Source organism: Rhinolophus sinicus, linkage group LG06 (assembly GCF_036562045.2).
Source record: "Rhinolophus sinicus isolate RSC01 linkage group LG06, ASM3656204v1, whole genome shotgun sequence".
Lineage (NCBI taxonomy): Eukaryota > Metazoa > Chordata > Mammalia > Chiroptera > Rhinolophidae > Rhinolophus > Rhinolophus sinicus.
In genome coordinates, this window is record NC_133756.1 from 30913187 (window position 1) to 30931578 (window position 18392).

The 18392-nt window shown below is 34.2% G+C and overlaps 1 protein-coding gene across 1 annotated transcript in view; it reads left to right on the plus strand.

Annotated features, from left to right (window-relative positions):
* Positions 1-18392, plus strand: part of ALG6 (ALG6 alpha-1,3-glucosyltransferase) — a 43388-nt gene that overhangs the window by 10335 nt on the left and 14661 nt on the right. The window contains exons 3-11 of the mRNA XM_074334840.1: positions 1266-1350; positions 4192-4281; positions 5457-5545; positions 7127-7209; positions 7853-7917; positions 11452-11643; positions 12347-12482; positions 14297-14382; positions 15817-15901. Coding sequence (XP_074190941.1) covers positions 1266-1350; positions 4192-4281; positions 5457-5545; positions 7127-7209; positions 7853-7917; positions 11452-11643; positions 12347-12482; positions 14297-14382; positions 15817-15901 — 911 coding nt within the window. The remainder of the gene's footprint in view (positions 1-1265; positions 1351-4191; positions 4282-5456; positions 5546-7126; positions 7210-7852; positions 7918-11451; positions 11644-12346; positions 12483-14296; positions 14383-15816; positions 15902-18392) is intronic.

Sequence of the window (18392 nt, forward strand, 5' to 3'; positions counted from 1 at the left end):
TACCTGGGTGACCATTGCCTCCATTTTTCCAGCTGTAAAGTGGGGATGATAATAATGTGTACTTCATTGTTGTGTTTGGCATGTAGTAGGCACTACCAATTGTTAGTTATTAAAGATCCATTATCACTTTATTTGCAATTTTGAAATTAAAAGGAGTATAAATTGCCAGTTTTTTATATAACTCATTTGGCAGCAAAGCCTGACTTAACTGTCTTTGTAATATATAGTTTGTTTTTGGTTCTATACTTGACCTTAAGTTATTTATGTTCGTTTATAAAAACCCCTTTTCAAATACAGATTTGTTATTATTATGGTTTTATGATACTTATTGGACAGTATAGTGTTTTTTTTTTTAATTGGGGAAGGGGAACAGGACTTTATTGGGGAACAGTGTGTACTTCCAGGACTTTTTCCCAAGTCAAGTTGTTTGTTGTCCTTTCAATCTTAGTTGTGGAGGGTGCCGTTCAGCTTCAAGTTATTGTCCTTTCAGTCTTAGTTGTGGAGGGTGCAGCTCAGCTCCAGGTCCAGTTGCTGTTGCTAGTTGCAGGGGGCGCAGCCCACCATCCCTGGTGGGAGTCGAACTGGCAACCTTGTGGTTGAGAGCCCGCATTCCAACCAACTGAGCCATCCAGGAGGCAGCTCAGCTCAAGGTGCCGTGTTCAATCTTAGTTGCAGGGGGCAGAGCCCACCATCCCTTGCGGGGCTTGAGGAATTGAACTGGCAACCTTGTGGTTGAGAGCCCACTCGCCCATGTGGGAATCGAACCTGCTGCCTTAGGAGCATGGAGCTCTAACCGCCTGAGCCACCGGGCCGGCCCTGGACAATATAGTTGACAGTCTCATGAAATAAAAATAAATTTGGATATCTTATAATTAGTATTTCCAACTAATTAATAACTAACATTAGTAACTAATTAATGTTAACAATATTTATTGAATGTTTACTGTGTGCCAGGTACTAACTATACTGTGCATTTTATATCCATTATCTTCTTTATTCCAATAGTCCTCTGGGTAAGTAGTATCGTTCCTGTTTTTAATGCGCTGACTTAGGGAGGTTAAGTGTCGCCTAAGGTCACACAGTCACTAAGTGTACTAGCTGTGCTAGGATTTACACCTTATTTCTGATTTTTTTGGTAACTTTTGTGTTTTTCTTCCCCTACAACACTTTCCCTACCTCTATAATTTAGGTAATTTTCATAAGGAAATAAAAATCCCTGATACACTAAAGTACTGTTTTTTTGCCATTTTTACTTTTCATCTTAGGTGCTGGGAAACCCCCTATGTTTGGTGATTATGAAGCTCAGAGACACTGGCAAGAAATTACTTTTAATTTACCAATCAAACAATGGTATGGATAATTTTAACTTGATTTTATTGTTTATCATAGTCAATTAATATAGATTTGAAGATATTTAAAAGGAAATAATGCTTTTTCTTTTCATCTTAAGCATCCTCATCTTTCTGTATACTGATGTCATGTACATTAATTACCTTGCATATTGTAGGCCCGTATTGAAATTTCATACTCCTGAAAGTTACCCCTATGCTCATTTACCAGCTGGAATATGGCCCTGAACTAGAACTTTGATTATAGAACACTAAATGCCTTAGAAGCTCCTCTGGACATAAATTGTGGAAGTTTATAGGCTAAACATATTTCCTCGGGAGGTTTTGCAAAGTTTCTCTGTTAGGGACGTATGAAATGTCAGAAAGGGTTAGCTGAGTGGTGAAGAGTATAGGTGCTAGAGTCAGACTGCCTGCATTCAGTTCCTGGCTCTACTATTTATTTACTAGCGATATGACCTTTGGCAGCTTATTTAACTTTCTCTGTTACAGTTTTATCACTTGTAGAATGGAAATAATAGAAAAACATATTTCACTGGGTTATTATGAGGATTGAATAAAATAATACATGTAAAGCACTTAGACCAGTGCCTGCAATGTAATGAGCTCTCAATAAATGTTAGCTATGGTTATGTCTTCACAGAAATTCATTCTTGTGTCATGTTTTTGAACATGTTCTGATAATAATTGATGACATTATTTATGGCCTTTACTGGATGCCTGCTAGATTACTTTATTAGAGATTGCCTATACAAAGTCTTCCTATTCTGTTGATTGCTTTGTTCACTGCTTTATATATAACTCCTTTATGAGAGAGTTTCATAGAACTTCATGTAATGAAGTTAACCCTCTGTTAATGGGTTGGCTTACCCTAGTCAGAGTTTGGAGCATTTAAAATAGAGATTGGCTAAATATTTGGCACTAGCCTTTGTTCTATTTTGAGTATCTTTCAGATCCTCAGACATTGATTTAACCAGTGAATAGTACTGTTCAGATTATTAGTATATTCTTAATGTTTTTGTCTAGCTTGATTGGTAGAATAGGGTAATATTTGCTCAGGTAAACCAGACCACTGCTTTTGAGCTTTATAATTCTTTTCTATTCTTTTGTAAATATTACACAGATAAGATAATTGTGTTTTTAGCTGTTATTTGGTAAGCAGTTTGTTCTCAACAAAGATGTTAATAGAAATTAAATGTAATTATTAAGTATTGAAAGGTTAGAGAAAATTGATAAATTGCAGCTTTTTGCTTAGTACTAGGTGGCAATAGCACTGATTCCAGTAGTAAGAATATAATCTTAATCCAGTAAAGTCAGCCTATAAATACTGATCTACCTTAGTTTTCAGTTTTTGGTGCCACTGGCCTCCTACTTTGGCCCAAATAATCAAGAACGGACTATATGTATACATTTTCATTCTTTTGCTTTATTATAATAACTCAGAGAATAATTGTATGATTAGGTTTCTACTATGGTCTATGAGTTTTTAAAAATTATGCAATGCCTGAAATAATCTTGGTGGTAAGTTTCAAAGTGTTGAAAAAAATCAAGGTTGTATAGCATGAGAATTCTGAGTGTCTTTATCCTCCATCATGACAATGCTCCATGTCACACATGGCTTCTAGTACCGCAATTTCTGTCTAAGAAAAATATTATGGTGTGTCCTCATGCACCTTATTCACCGGATCTGGCATCGTGCGATTTCTGGCTCTTCCCCAAAGTCAAAATCACCATGAAAAGAAAACATTTTGAATCAATTCAGGTCATCGAGGCAGCCACGACAGCACAACTAAAGACACTCATAAAAGAGGACTTCCAGAACTGCTTCAGAAAGTGGCAAGAACGATGGGATAAGTGTGTTCGAAGTGGGGGGAGTGTTTTGAGGGGGATTAATGGTAATGTGTCTTTGCCTGACATTAAGAAAATGAATGTGAATAATAGATCACGATGAATGCTAACTTAAAATCTTTTTAAAATTCCATAGAGATTGTGATGCTGAGAAATTGTTACCTATTTCAAAAGGCTTATGAATGATCATTATTTGTGAGTTATAAAGCTTGGTCTCCATTATTGTAAATTCTTCTTAGGACCGAGAAAATAAATGGGTAGAAAAAACTGACTAGTTACAAAAGACATAATTTAGAAACCTGTTTACATAAATTTAATTTTAATTTCTTGAATCATAGTAATTGTCTATAGTTTCTTCCCATTCTGGCCAAATTGAGGATCCTATTAGTTTATGAATATTATATCTAGTTTTCTTCCTTAATTCACAGAATCTTGCAAAGAATAGGCTCTCATCACGTTTGTTGACTTGTTTTCAGTCTTATTAAGTCTGTTTCATGAAATATTTCTTTCCATAAACCTAATCTTTATGTGTTCTTTGATATTCATTTTTTACTTTTTAAGATTTTGATTTCATACTGTTTATCTAATTTGTTAGACTGTCAGAAGCAAATTGTCTTTTTTGTTACATATTTTCTTTTGTATAAGTGTTAGTCATCAATTAAGTCTACTAACAGAGTGATAATAAGCTCCAGTTTGCCTTGGACAATCGTTATTTGCATCCGTTGTTGTGGTTAACTATGAATACCTTTCTCTTTCACTCTCAAGAGTACCTTGGTTTAGTCAATAAATTATTTAGGCACTCTACTCAATCACAACTTTTAATTGGGAGTTCACAAAAATTTTTAGAAGAAGGGGAAAAGACAAAAAAGTTTAGATGAACTTTTAAAATTTATCTAACATTTTACAGTTTGCATTTCAAGTCAGTTAAATGAGATGTTAAATAAAAGTCTGTTTCCAGAATATTGATTAATGGAATGGTACTTTATTTCTTTTTCAGGTATTTTAACAGCAGTGATAATGATTTACTGTATTGGGGATTGGATTATCCACCTCTTACAGCTTATCATAGTCTTTTATGTGCATATGTGTAAGTTTTTCTTCTTTAATGTAACTCTAAATATTTATGCTCTTAGCAGATATAGTAAGAAACAGTGTGACCTGACATTGTTGAATAGAGGAGAGATTGTTTGTATCTACTATTGTATTATGGTTTGCAAAGAAAGCACTATACCTTTACAATTGGGTTATAAGAAAGTTAACTATCAGAGTTTGAAATTTCCATAATTCCTTTGGAGGATAGGCCAAACATGCAAAAATCTAGCTTTGTTTTGAAGCAGAATTGTTACCAGTTGTGCATAGATGACTGAGAAATATATGTAAAATGGTTAGTTGTGCATAGGAAAGCTTTTTTCTGGAATGGCCCAGAATGGCCCAAAGTAAATGAAAAACGTAGGTCCAAATGGTATTCTGACTAATCTGTCAAGTTAGAAATTAGAATTACTGTAGTGTTTCACTTATGCTTTAAGATCAGGATTGGAATTCCTTCTTTTACAGAAATGGAACGCTCTGTAGAAGATTAGGAACTTCTATTTGGTAAAAACCCATGTCTACTCTGTTGTAGTATTCCATTGCAGTGGTATTTCCATGTCAGGAGAAATTTGGGGAACTTCTTCACAGTATCTTCTGAACTCATCTTATTTGTTTTATTATTTCATATTTCATAAAAATTAGCTTCCTGGATTTGAAACGTATCCCTAAACTTCATTATCAGTTATACTTTGCAGCATTAAGAGTAATGTAATATGATTGAAAACTTAATTTATCTTTTTTTAATAACAATTATGGTTAGCTTTATGCAGTGATTTATGATTAATAGCTACTTATTTTAGCTGATTATTATGATAACTGAAAAGATTATAAATTATAAAACATGATCCTCTGGTCAATACTAGCATATTGTTCTTTATAAACTGATATATTTAATAAATGAAATGTGATACATCAGATTGTTTTTAACGCTGGAAGAATTGTGAAGGTAGGGCAGTTAGTAACATGTTACATGATTTTGTTGGAAGATGAGCAAGGCAGACTCTTTTATAGCTTAAGTCAGTTTCACATAATTAAATAAAAAGACTAAGCCTTGGCTCTATCGCTTTATAAGAGCAACGGCTACTTCTTAAAATAGAATCAGATGTCCTCAGATGTCCTTATTGCTAAAAGTGATGGGGAATAAAGTGCATGTATATATGCTTTGATTTGCAGGGCGAAGTTTATAAATCCAGACTGGATTGCTCTCCATACATCACGTGGATACGAGAGTCAGGCACATAAGCTCTTTATGCGTACAACAGGTAAAAAAAACAATAGGTATTGAGTGCGAAATTTGATTTTGAAAAAAATTTTGAAAAAACTGGCAAAAGATTCTATTGTTGCTATTGACTTTGAAAATTGTACAACTATACATATACACGTATATGTAGAATGCATGACAAAAATGTATTTGTAAACTCAAATGTATTTGTATCTCACTTGAGGTCAAGTAGCTATAAATTGAAGTTTTAGTTGTTTAGACTGTTGCTTTAATATACCAATTCCAAATCCCTTTCACCTTTTAAACTTTACAGTTGTATCTCATTCATTGTACTGCTCTAGTTGTGGCTCATTCATTGTATTGCTGTGCATTGTAGCTAAATTAAATAATCCACTCAACAAATGTTTATTGAGCATTTATTGTGTGATCAAAGAGTTGAAAGTAATAACCTTAGATTTCTTTAAAAGCTTTACATGACATAGACTTTAATGCTAGCCCCTGCCTTTTCCTTAATTAGTCTAAATTTAGTAGAGTTTGTTCTCTTCACTATTCATCCAGTCATGGAATCTCAGGCCCAAGAGATAATAATCTGTCTGGTCTGTCTTTCCCCCGGTGCTTTAATCCTCTCTGAGCTGCATACGCACCACATGTTTAGCTTCTGAGCCAATACCTATATCTGCGGGGAACTCAAAATCTTTAGAGACAGTCTACTCTATTTTTAGAGAGCCCAATCATTAAAAATTTCCTTCTTGTATTGAACCACCACTAGTTATTTTAGGTTCTGTTTCCTTGGGCTACACAGAATAAGTCTGATCCTTTATATACCTAACACCCTACAGACATTTGAAGTCACCTCTTCCCCAGATTAATAGCTCTGAGTATTTAGCTATTTCTTAGGTGACCAGTTTGTTGAATGGTTTTGAGGTCTCCTTTGAATATGTTTCAGTTCTTCAGTGTCATCTTAAATGTGGCATCTGGAGCTGAAAACAGATAGCATGCATCTAACACTCACAGTTTGCTATCATTTATCTTATTCTAGACACTATGTTTAGTGTAGTACAAGTATTTGTTTTTCTTTTTTCTAAAAAGATTGAACATTCAGAATTATGAATTTTTTTTTTTTAACTTTTTTCAGTTTCCTCCTCACCTGGGTCTCTCAAGTTCTTTATATGCATTAATTAACAAAAGTTTATGTATTTTAAAATAAATATTAACATTTAAAAAAGATTCTCCTTTGCATCGATCAGCACATTTGAGGTATTCGTCACACCAGAAAAATTGGAGTGTACACTTATTTAAAAATAAAAAAACGTCTTTGCTTTGAGTATTTTTATTTTTAAGTCCAAGTCAGAGCAAAGAGAGAATTAATTTTGGATACATCTAATTGATTTCATGTGTGAATTTGTTAGAGAAAATTAAGAGACTCTGTAGTACCGTATCAATTGAAATTTGGCAGAGGTGAAGGGCCTAGAAAGGGTTCACATGTAAAGAACTTGTCCAGAGTGGGTAGGAAGCTTGTGTTAATAGAATTCCGATTCAAGGTTGGAGGAAGGGAGGCAGTTAATAGGTTATTGCAGATCCTGATGGTCTCACACTTAAAATCATTTGCTTGTTTTTTCAGTGTTAGTTGCTGATTTGCTCATTTACATACCTGCAGTGGTTTTGTACTGCTGTTGTTTAAAAGAAATGTCAACTAAGAAAAAGGTAAGTTTTAAAGCAACCTGACATTTCTTCTCTGAAATGTTTTATTAGCTTAACTATTAAACGTAGTGCTTAAGGAAGCCATGCTTTTGGGAACAGATACTAATAGGGAACAGTATATCTCTGTTACTTTTCATTTAGAAAACATCAAGTTACCTTAATTATTTTAATGCCCAACTATAGTAATAAGATGCACCGAATTTTAGAAGTTATGTACTGCTGAATTACACAGCATGTTGAATTTATTGCTTAACTAGTAGATCTGAATTTTGAGTTGGCTTGTGAGAATGACTAAACTAAAAGGCATTTTGAAAAATTGCTATATATTCTCATAGTCACAGTTAACAAATACTCTTTTTGGTGATTTTATGTTGGTTAATCTTTAGATTAACTTATCTGATTTTTGTATCTAAAAATGCTTTCTCTGACAAATATCTTTTAATGATTTTTCCCTTTTTAATAAAGTATCCTATGTCACCTCCATGAAAACTTTAGTGTTTAAAGAGCTGTTTTATAAAAATTGTATTTTTGATAAGTAGAAGATAAGGGGGGAACATTTTCTACTGTGTTAAATGAAACTACACTTCTACGCTGATTGATTCAAGTAACAGATTGCTTTCTTATTTCACAATATTTTTCTTTACAGATTGCTAATGCATTATGCATATTGCTGTATCCAGGCCTTATTCTTATCGACTATGGACATTTCCAGTATCCTTTACTAATTTAGAAATGAAGTCTGATGCATATTATAAAATCTAGGCTTAATTTGTATAATGTTGACATCTAGTAATCTCTTATTTGATAGGGTACTTGCTTATATAAACTATTTTCACAATGATATGTAAGACTCTCTCCACAAAGCTTTTACTTGAAGGGTAAAGTACAGATTTATTAAAAGTAGAATTGCTTTTTCACACCGGTTTGGCTTGATAACTGATTCTCTTCCAGAGAGTTGGAAAAAGAATGCCAAGTATGATTATGCTCTCCTAATTTGAAAAAGGTGTGACATATCTTCTATCTTTTGTAAATGTTATCTGACACTGACAAAGGAAAAACAATCTTAGATTTTTTGTATTTTAAAACAAGATGTTTCTCTAACAAATAGTGGTAACTGAAAGCTTCAGGAAACTGAAACTGAATAATTAAGATTTACTATGTGTATTTTATGTGTGTAATTTTTGATACCGAAAACAAGGAACATTCAAATAAACAAATCTTAGAGGAAAGTTGATAAAATCTGTACATGACTCTCCAATTTGTCTTCTAATGTATTAAATGTTACTATCTGTTCTCATCTTTCTCAAAGGAAACAAAAGACATAATTCACAGCAACATGATTGCTCAATTAATATCTTTGCCTTTTGATGCCAATCTGTTTTAGTTATAATAAAATCAATATGTGCATCTGTCAAAGGAAGATATTCAAATTTGTCGTTTTTATTATCATATATTTTTAGTCTGTCCACTTTCCTAATTGAGCTCTTTTTTACTTTATTATTTTGGCATTGTGAGATCAGGGCTGTCAGATACTCTGGTAATATCAAAACCACTGATATAAAGAAATGAAAAAAAAAAGTTGTTTATAAGATTTAAAAAACTGTATTTACTTCAAAATATATAACAACTATACAGAAAAGTGCACAAAATGTAAATGTGAACCTCAGTGAATTGGCAAGCTTTTACCATGTCAAGAAATAGAACATTGCCAGTATACAAAACTATACTTGCATACTTCTAAGTATTTCTCCGTCCTCCCTTCCCAAAGGTAGCACATACTAAGTGGTAATACTGTAGTTTAGTTTCCCCCTTTTTGAACTTAATGTGAAAGAGACAACACAGTAGGTATTCCTTTGTGTCTTGTGTTTTTGGTTCAACATTTGTTTGTGAGTTACTCATGTAGTTGTATGTAGCTATAGTTTGTTCACTTACATTGCTTCACAATATTCCATTGCACGAATACACATAATTCTATTACTGATAGACATTTGGGTTGCTTCCAGGTTTTGGCTCTGATGAATATGGTACTATGAACATTCTTGTAAATGTCTCATTGTACACATGTAAATATATTTCTTATGAGTGGAACTGCTGAGTTAGAGGTGTGCACATGTTTAATTTTAGATATCTCAAAGGCTTTTAAGCATGGTATACCAATTAGCACTCCCATTAGCAATGGTGTAAAAGTTCTAGGTGCTCATCTTCACCAACTGTCAGTTATTTTTCATTTTAACCTTCTGGTATATTTGTAGTGGTATCGCCTCTGTAATTTGAATCAAATTCTTGAAGCTTTTGGGTTTATGTCATTTATGGGGACACATTTTCTAACCACTAGGTACTTTCCTTTCCTCATTTGTGAAAAGGGGATAATGATAACCCATACTTTGTAGACTTTTTGGAAATGAAATGAGTATTTGTAAAGCACATGAAGCAGTACCTGGGAGATACTAAGCACTGTGTAAGTATTTATTGTTATTATCTGTTACTGCTGCTGCTGCTATTATTACTATTTTTTACTTTTTAGGCTCTGAAATTTTATAATGATTTGTTCAGGTACAGGTGTTTTTGACAATTGTTTTGGACATTCTATGGGTAATTCAGTTTGAAGGCTCATGTTCTTCAGTTCTGGGAAATTCTCTTATTTCTTTGATAATTTTCTCACTTCATTCTTTCTTGAACTTATTAGACAGATGTTAGATCTTTCATCTCCATTTTGGGCATCTTTGTCTTTTTATGGTTTGGAAGATTATCTTGATTTTAACATTTCTATTAAATTTCATTTGTTTTGTTCAGCATATCTTAAATTTCAACTTACTTTTCTTTCCTTATTTCCATTCTTCTTGGGTCAGTATTTTTCCCTGTTTCATTTTGGTCCTTTTTCTGTCTTAGGTTTTTCCTTCAGTGTCTATTTGATACGAGTATATCTAGACCGTATGATCCCATTTATATAATATGTCCAAAAGAGGCAATTCTATAGAAACAGTGTAGATTCATGGCTGCCTGGAACTGGGAGAACGGGGAGTTTAGGGATTGATATCTAATTGATATTTCTTTTTGAGGTGATAAAAATGTTCCAAAATTGATTGTAGTAATGGTTGTGTAATTCTGTGAATATGCTAAAAACCATTAAATTATACACTTTAAATGGGTGTATTTTATGATATGTATTTTATCTCAATAAAACTGTTTAAAAAAAAGAATAAGGGAGAAGAAAAAACTGCATGTGAGCTTTTTTTTTTTTTTTTTTTTTTGTCTGCTATAGAGTCAGTGGGCAGGGAGCTGGCCAGTACACTTTGGGATCCTTCAATTTCAGAATGTAGAAGGCTTTAGACTATAATGTTAACTTGTACACTAGCTGCCCTTATAGTTTTATTCCAGTTCTTTGGAGAAATATTCCTTCTTTGTTGCCTGGGGGGTAAATATTTTGGCTGCCAGATAATCTTTGCACAGGAGGGAGGTGGGATTTGACTTCTTCATCTAGGGATTTTCAGTTAATCCTCTTGTTTTCTTTTCAACATGACTAAAGCACTCTAACCGACTTGCTGTTTCCTGAGTTCCCTTGGAGCTTGCTGCGTAAATTGGCCCCTGGCTTGCAGAGGCTTCCTCTAGCCCTGTGTCTTCCATCCTATTTTACTTGTGACCACTTTTCTGTCCTCTTCTGTCTTCTAGAAATGTGTTGAAATCTTTAGATATTGTAACCCATCTTCCTGTTCTCTTTATGGCTGTGAATTTATACTTCTAAAAATTCCCTATCATTTTAAGGGGGTCTCGGGAAGGAGAGGAGGTAAACTCGAGTGCTCAGCTTACCATTTTGAACAGAAAATTTAGTTGTGATGTTGTTATAATAACAATGTTATTAGTTTCTAATCAAGTACATAATTTATATTGATGCATATTATAGAAATTTTGTGGTTTTTTTTTTTTTAACTTTTGAAGCTTTGTCTTATTCTCTAGATTTTGGTATGTTATAATAATAATACTGTGAAATAGTCTAGCAGAAACAAAGCTACGTGTTATCTATTTAGAGCTCTTTTAAACCTAAACAAATCAGTTGCTCTGTTTAATAGTAGATTTAATATATTCGAAGTCATTATATATAATTTGAAATATTTATCACTTCAATTTTTTCAATTTCTATTTAGAAATAGCTTCCATTATATATATTATTTTAAAATCGTATAATATCTTTATAGTAAAATGCAAGATCTAGCTCTTTTAATTATTGAGATAATTTCCTTAACACAGGAACATATATAATTCTGTGAGTCTTGGCTTTGCTTTGTGGGGTGTTCTTGGAGTATCTTATGACTGGGACCTGCTAGGGTCCCTGGCGTTTTGCTTAGCTATAAATTATAAACAGATGGAACTTTACCACTCCTTGCCTTTTTTTTGCTTTTTACTTGGCAAGTGTTTTAAAAAAGGCCTCAAAGGAAAGGGGTGAGTAACTTCTAAACACCAGAATTAAAAAAATTACTTTAGAGAATTTATTTGGCATACTTACCTGGAGGAAGGTGGTCTTTCCCTTTGCTTTTTGGTGATTTATTATTAATGTGTTGTCCATGGGGTGAGGGGGAAGAGAGATTAAGTCACGTTCATGTTCTATATTCTTTAATTTTAAATCTTCCTTACTAGAAAAATATTTTGATCAATGTACATTTACTGGAGGTAATGTGGGTTGACTTGTTAGAATATTGCTATAGGATGTCATCCTTTTAAGAGCATATTATATACTTATTAGAAATATATCCCAATTTGACGCTTTTCTTCATGGCTACATGGGAATGACATCTAAGTTAAATGTTAATTAGGATGGTGATACCGTGTTTCCCCAAAAATAAGACCGGGTCTTATATTAAGTTTTACTCCAAAAGATGCATTAGGGCTTATGCTCAGGGCTTCTTTTCCAGTTAGTTCTTATTTTCGGGGAAACACGGTAGTCTTTTTGTTGGAGAAGTGCACATCTTAATGGTTGTGAATTTCTTAACTCTGATTTGAGTACACTCCCATTGTAAACCTATATTGGCAGCATAGATTTATCATTATTTTACATTTGCATTTATTATATTTAGTGAGACACAGATTAATTTCCCAGAAGTATTAGCCTCTCCCTGTCTTACTGGTTCCCTTTGTTTCGTTCTAGGTTTATACTGTTAATCAAGCTGGCTTGTACTGTGGTGGCTTCCTTCATTCTCTGCTGGCTGCCATTCTTTACAGAAAGGGAACAAACCCTGCAAGTTCTAAGAAGACTGTTCCCAGTCGATCGTGGATTATTTGAGGCATGTTTAAAAACTCTTTGTCCTTTCTGTTACAATACTTTTCCTGTGATCTCTGGGGATTTCCTGTAGACTACACACAAAGAATAGTAACTTCAGCTGCTCTCCTCTTGCAATCATCCTGCCTTGCCAATTATTTAATCCAGTATATAACCTCTCCTCAGCTGGCGTTTTCTAGTACATTACATGCATAGGTAATATTTATGCCATCATGAGATCCATAATTCAGTTATACACTTTTCTAATGAAGTAGTGTCCTTAATGAAAGACAGCATGAGAAGTTGTAGCTACAAAGTTAACAGCTCTGTAATTTTTTGGTTTAGATTCTCTTTTTAGTCTTAGGAAATTATTTATTAAACTAATAATGATGTTTGCGTCAGAAAGAGCTCATAATTCCTTGAGATATATAACCTTCATCCATAGTAATTTTTAATGAGAATCTTTCATTTCATTTCATTTAATGCTAGCTTAATCACTCTTGTTAAACTTTTATTAAATGGATAATTTGATGATTTAGATTTAGTAATTAAACCATTTTTCTGAAACAAAAAGGCCTTTTAATAAAGTTAGACAGAGACAACATATTTATAGATAATTTGCTTTTGAATAAACATTTCTTTTAAAAAGAATTAGAAAAGCATATATATCTTTCTAAGTTGTGAATATATAAATTGCTATAGAGTGTCTTTCAATGGACCTTTAAGGGGATGGAACCAGCATTTTGAAAGAGACTAAGAGAACTTGGTAATTTGAAGGAACAGGAATGTGTAGCTTGTGATGTCGATGGAGATGCTGCTGCTGCTGCTACTGATAATCATAAATAATCACTATTGTCACCACCACTTACTCACTAGGTACCAGGTACATCACATGTGATTTTATTTGATCCTTACAATAGCTCTGAGGTAGCTGCTATATCCACTTTACAGATCAGAAAACTGAGGTCATATAGCTAGTGCGTGGCAAAGCTGTGATCTGAACTTTGAAAATTGTGCTCCTCACTTCTTTGTTTCCTCTAACCTTAATACTTACCTAAAGAAGAGTTTGACTTTTCCATGTAAGCTGCCTGGTTATTTGCCTTGTCTTCCATTTCAGAAATGGTATTTACCATGATGATTATAAAAAGGAGTATCAGACATGTTTGATGGTGTTGCTGGTCACCTCCATTCACTTGCCCTCAAAATCTGAAGGGCATGTTCTTTGATCTGACAGAGGGAAGTAGGATGGTACAGCTGTCAGTGATAGTTACTCTCTTGATGTTATGCCTACACAGCTGTGAATCCAGCAGCTGTGCAGAGGATGGGTTTCATGAGCAGAGAGCTGTAGTTACAAATTTAATTTTGAAAGTGATCCTAGCACAACTGCTAATGTCTTTAAATTTCTTGATTTATTAGCAATTAATATTGTCATTGCTAGTAGCTTGTCGGTTACACTAGATAATTTCAGATGCAGGATAAAAATGGGTTAAATAATATGTGTTCTACAAATGAGGAAAACAAAAGATTTCTAGAAAAATTTCCAAAGGTGAATAACTTCATTAGTTAGGGATACTGTGCTATTCTTTGAAAAATATTAAGTATTTCTTGGGAATGTCTAGATTATGATTGACTAGTGATTTAGATCAACTCCCATTGCAAAAAATGAAAAGTGTGTGTGTGTGTGTGTGTACTTGGAGAGTTTGATCGACTAAGTTATAAAATTGTGAATAAAAGCTTCACGCCTCAAAAGTTTATTTAGAACTTGTGGGTTGTACTTCGTGGAGTTTGATATTTTTTTTCAATTGTATCAGAATATAAAACTAAGAAATCTCTTTTAAGGATAAAGTCGCCAATGTTTGGTGCAGCTTCAGTATCTTTCTGAAAATCAAGGATATTTTGCCACATCACATCCAGATAATAATCAGGTAAGAGACACAAAGTTTGTATATAGTGTTTTATGTGCTTTTCTCTAACAGTGCTGTGGTAATGTCTCATTTACCTGGCATCATTAGGGAAAGGGGGGTTTTTAATGAATTTTCCATGTAACATAAACCTATCCATCTATACAACAAAACTCTTTTATCTGAAATATTTTATGTGAAAATCTTCCTGAATTGTTACCTTCCTCCTCCTTAAACAGAGAGTATACTAAACATGATTTAACATTATCTTGAAGAGTTGTGATTTTCAGTGCTGTATCAGTCAGGGTTCAACTAGAGAAGAAGGAGTAGGAGAAGGGTGTGTGTATATGGATGTGTGATGAGGAATTGGCTTAAACAGTTGTGGGGACGGGCTAAGCAAACTGGAAATCCACAAGGCTGGCATTCAGGAAGGAATAACGAGGGGGAAGGAAGAGCAATTCAGACCCAGCTGCTGTGAAGCATCTCTGAGCTTAGGGAAGACCTGAGCCTTCTTTTAAAGGGCTTCCAACTGATGAAGTCAGGCCCACCCAAGCCTATGTTCCTGTAGATTAACTTAAAATTAACTGTTGAACAGGGACTTTTGTTAGATCTGCAAAATCTCTTCCAAGAGGCACCAAAATTGGTGTGTGAATAACTGAGAGAAGGTGGGTGTGTGTGCGCTACAAAATGGGTACTGCTTGTCTTTGTCCTGGGTTCTTTTGTGACTAGCCCTTACAGCCACCGTGACAAGGAGCTGTAGTTCAGCCGAGCCAAGTTGACACACAAGTGGGAAGACAGTTATTGTATTGCCTTCTATTTGTTCGCAGGGCTTTCAAAACCTGTTTGCCATGGTACTAAATGGCTGCCTGCTCATCAGCCATCACTAGGAGAAGCTCTAGCAGCTTCCTGCTCCCTTTCTAACTTGTTCTGGTTGGTTTACCATGGGATGGAAAATCAGATAATCAACTTTTGTGAAATGAGGGCCAGAAATTCTCTTATGAGTACATTTTAAGAATGCTTGTGTTACAAATAGAGCATTGCCTCTTCATACCTGGTTATATTTTATTTTGAGTGTTTGATAATTAACTTTTAGCTATCTATCTTGGTACCGTTTCTATAAATGATACTCAATAGTAAAATAACATAAGCAACATTTAGTACTATAATGTTTTGTTCTGTATTATATAATCATATTAACGAGTATATATATTTCAATGTATGGATTTTATTGATTAGGTTGGTGCAAAAGTAATTGTGATTTTTGCAATTGGTTTTAACCTGTTAAACCACAATTACTTTTGCACTAGCCTAATGTTATTTGGTCTTTAATTTAAAAAATAACTTTAATTTGAAATCAACTTAAATTGATAAGTAATGTGATCCTTAATTTTTAAAAATGTCTTTAGCGATATACCTCTACAAAGAAAACAAATATTTTATTTTTATTCATTTTTTTAGCTTTTGTTTTACATTTTTGAGCCTGCTTCCTGCATGTATAAAATTAATACTTCAGCCCTCTCCCAAAGCATTCAAATTTACTCTGGTAAGTTTCTCATTACTTTAGACACTTAATTCTTGCTGCAGCTGATCTTTTAAAAATAGAGATAATTATTTTCTTGCTCTGAACAGGATACATTAGATTGTGAAATAAGACATTTATTTGGCAAACATTTATTGAGTGTCTGACATACTTAGTTGCTGTGTTGGGTACTAGGTTGAGCAATCAGAATCTTTCAGTTTAATTCAACAACTGTTTAAGTTCTGCTTTGTATTAGTCAATGGGGGAATACAAAGAAGAAAACAGCGATAATAAGCATATGCCTAAATAATTATGTGATAAAGCAGGTGGTACTAAATTTTATCAGGTACAAATTAAGTGCTATGGTAGTGTGGGAAAAGCAGATATTACCTGGGGGTCAGATATTAGACAGCTTCTCAGAGCAAGTAGGACTGGAGTCAAATTTGTAAAGCTGGGAAAGATCTGGAATAGAAGGTTATATAGCAGGAGAGAATTCAAGATGGAGGAAGGGCTTGAAGGTGCAGAAGTAGGAAAGGATAGGGAATGTCTATTCAACACTGACATTGTGTGACCTGTGTGTGTATGTGTAGAGAGGATATAGTGAGAGGTAAGTCAAAAAGTAGCAAATTGTATAAGAGCTTGAACATAGCGTTGAACACGTTGGAGTTTGATTTGTGTGCAAGAGGAGCCCAAAGATTTTTGAGAAGGGGAGGGGACAGATCTCTGTCTTAGGAAGATGATTTGTCAGTTTGAAGATGGATTGGTTCTTTTTCCTCCAGTTTAGGGTTTCTCTGAGTGAGTTTACAAATTCCTCCTGATTGTACTTCTGTGATACTTAAAATTTTATTCCTGTGTGCCTTGGCCTATAAAATGACATTTAAAATATCTTTAAATATGTGAAGAAAATTTAGTTTACAAAAACAGTAAATCAGTGGACTTTATAAGGGGACATTTTAGAAATTAGGGTTTCATTTCTGGGACTGCCACTTATTTACACTGCATTCTAAACACAAGCCAGAACGTAGCATGATGGTGCAAGATTTCAAAAGTGCATATCAGTACCACAATGCAAAAAAGATAGTTTCATGTTCTTTTCTTTTTTATTACCTTTTTATTGACGATTTCTGTTGTTTCATTCTGTGAATGAACTCGGAGCATACTAAGTCATCTGTGGTTAATATTCTATAGGGCTTTTAGAATAGGAGGGATATGGTTATTAATGCTCTGATGGCTTCAATAGGCCTAACTTGAACCATTTGCAAGCTTGTGTAAGAAGATGTTATTTTTCAGGAAGTAGCATGCTAAATAAAGGTATATTTCAAAGATAATGGAATGGAATTTCAGAGTTTGAGTAACTGGCAGTGCTAGAGACGATTACTTTTAGGATTAGAAGCCAGAAAAAACATTTTCTTTCTCTGAATTTTACTAATTTTATTCTGTTTGCTACGTTTTAATGTAAGCCACCGTGTTTAAAAAAACTTAAAAAACTTATATTAATGACTTTTGTTATTTTACTTTTGTTGATAATGTTTTGAATTCTTATTGAATACTTCTGAGAGCTTTAAAAACATTTCCCATTGTAATTATTTTACAGTGTTTTCTTTTCAATGAAGATTGAATTATTCAGTTCAATTTTCAGTATGTCTATAATTGAGGTAATTGGTAGTATGAATACTAATATACCTATAGCAGCAAAATGATTTCTATTTAATTTATTCAAGTAGTATTTATTGAGTGCTCTCTAATGTGCCAGGTTCTTTTCTAGGTACTGGCATGTAAGTGAATGACAGCTAACATTCCTGCTTTCTTAATTGGGGTCTTTCATGCTAGTGGCAGAAGAGGTTATTAGAAAACAAAACAAAATAAATCAGGTAACAAGAAAATATCTGGGAATATTGAGGGCTGTAAAGAAAATAGTGTTATGTGGAAAGACTGCGGGGAGGCTTTGGGTAGGGGTACTGCTTTAGACTGAGTCAGGGACGGCCTTACTAGGAAAGTGACATTTGAGCCTAGAACTGAATGGCTGACCAGAAAGAGCCATTTACAAGATCTGGGCTCTGGCTTGAGAAAAGCACGTTTTTGCTTAAGGTAGGAACACGGTTGGCATGTCCAGGGCACAAAGGGACAGGTGTAAGGTGGTGAGTGGGAAGGAATGAGGGAGACAATAACTGACTGGGAGAGGAAGGCAGGGACCAGATAACGCAGGAGTGTGGATTTTATTCTAAGTGTAATAAGAAGCTATTGGAGGAATTTAAACTGGGAAATTTAGCTGACTGACATGGTGGCTGAGTGGAGAGGGGCCTGTAGGATGTAAGAGTGGTACAGTTAGGAGGTTACTGCAGTAATCCAAGGGAAAGATGGGGTGGCTCTGACCACCCTTCTGCCATCACAGAGGGGAATGGAGAGAAGTGGGTGAATACTGCATTTTCGAGATGGTGTGGTAGGTAGGCTTTGCTGATGGATTGGATGTGTAGCATGTACAAGGTAGTGATCCAGGCTTTTTGCTTGCACAACT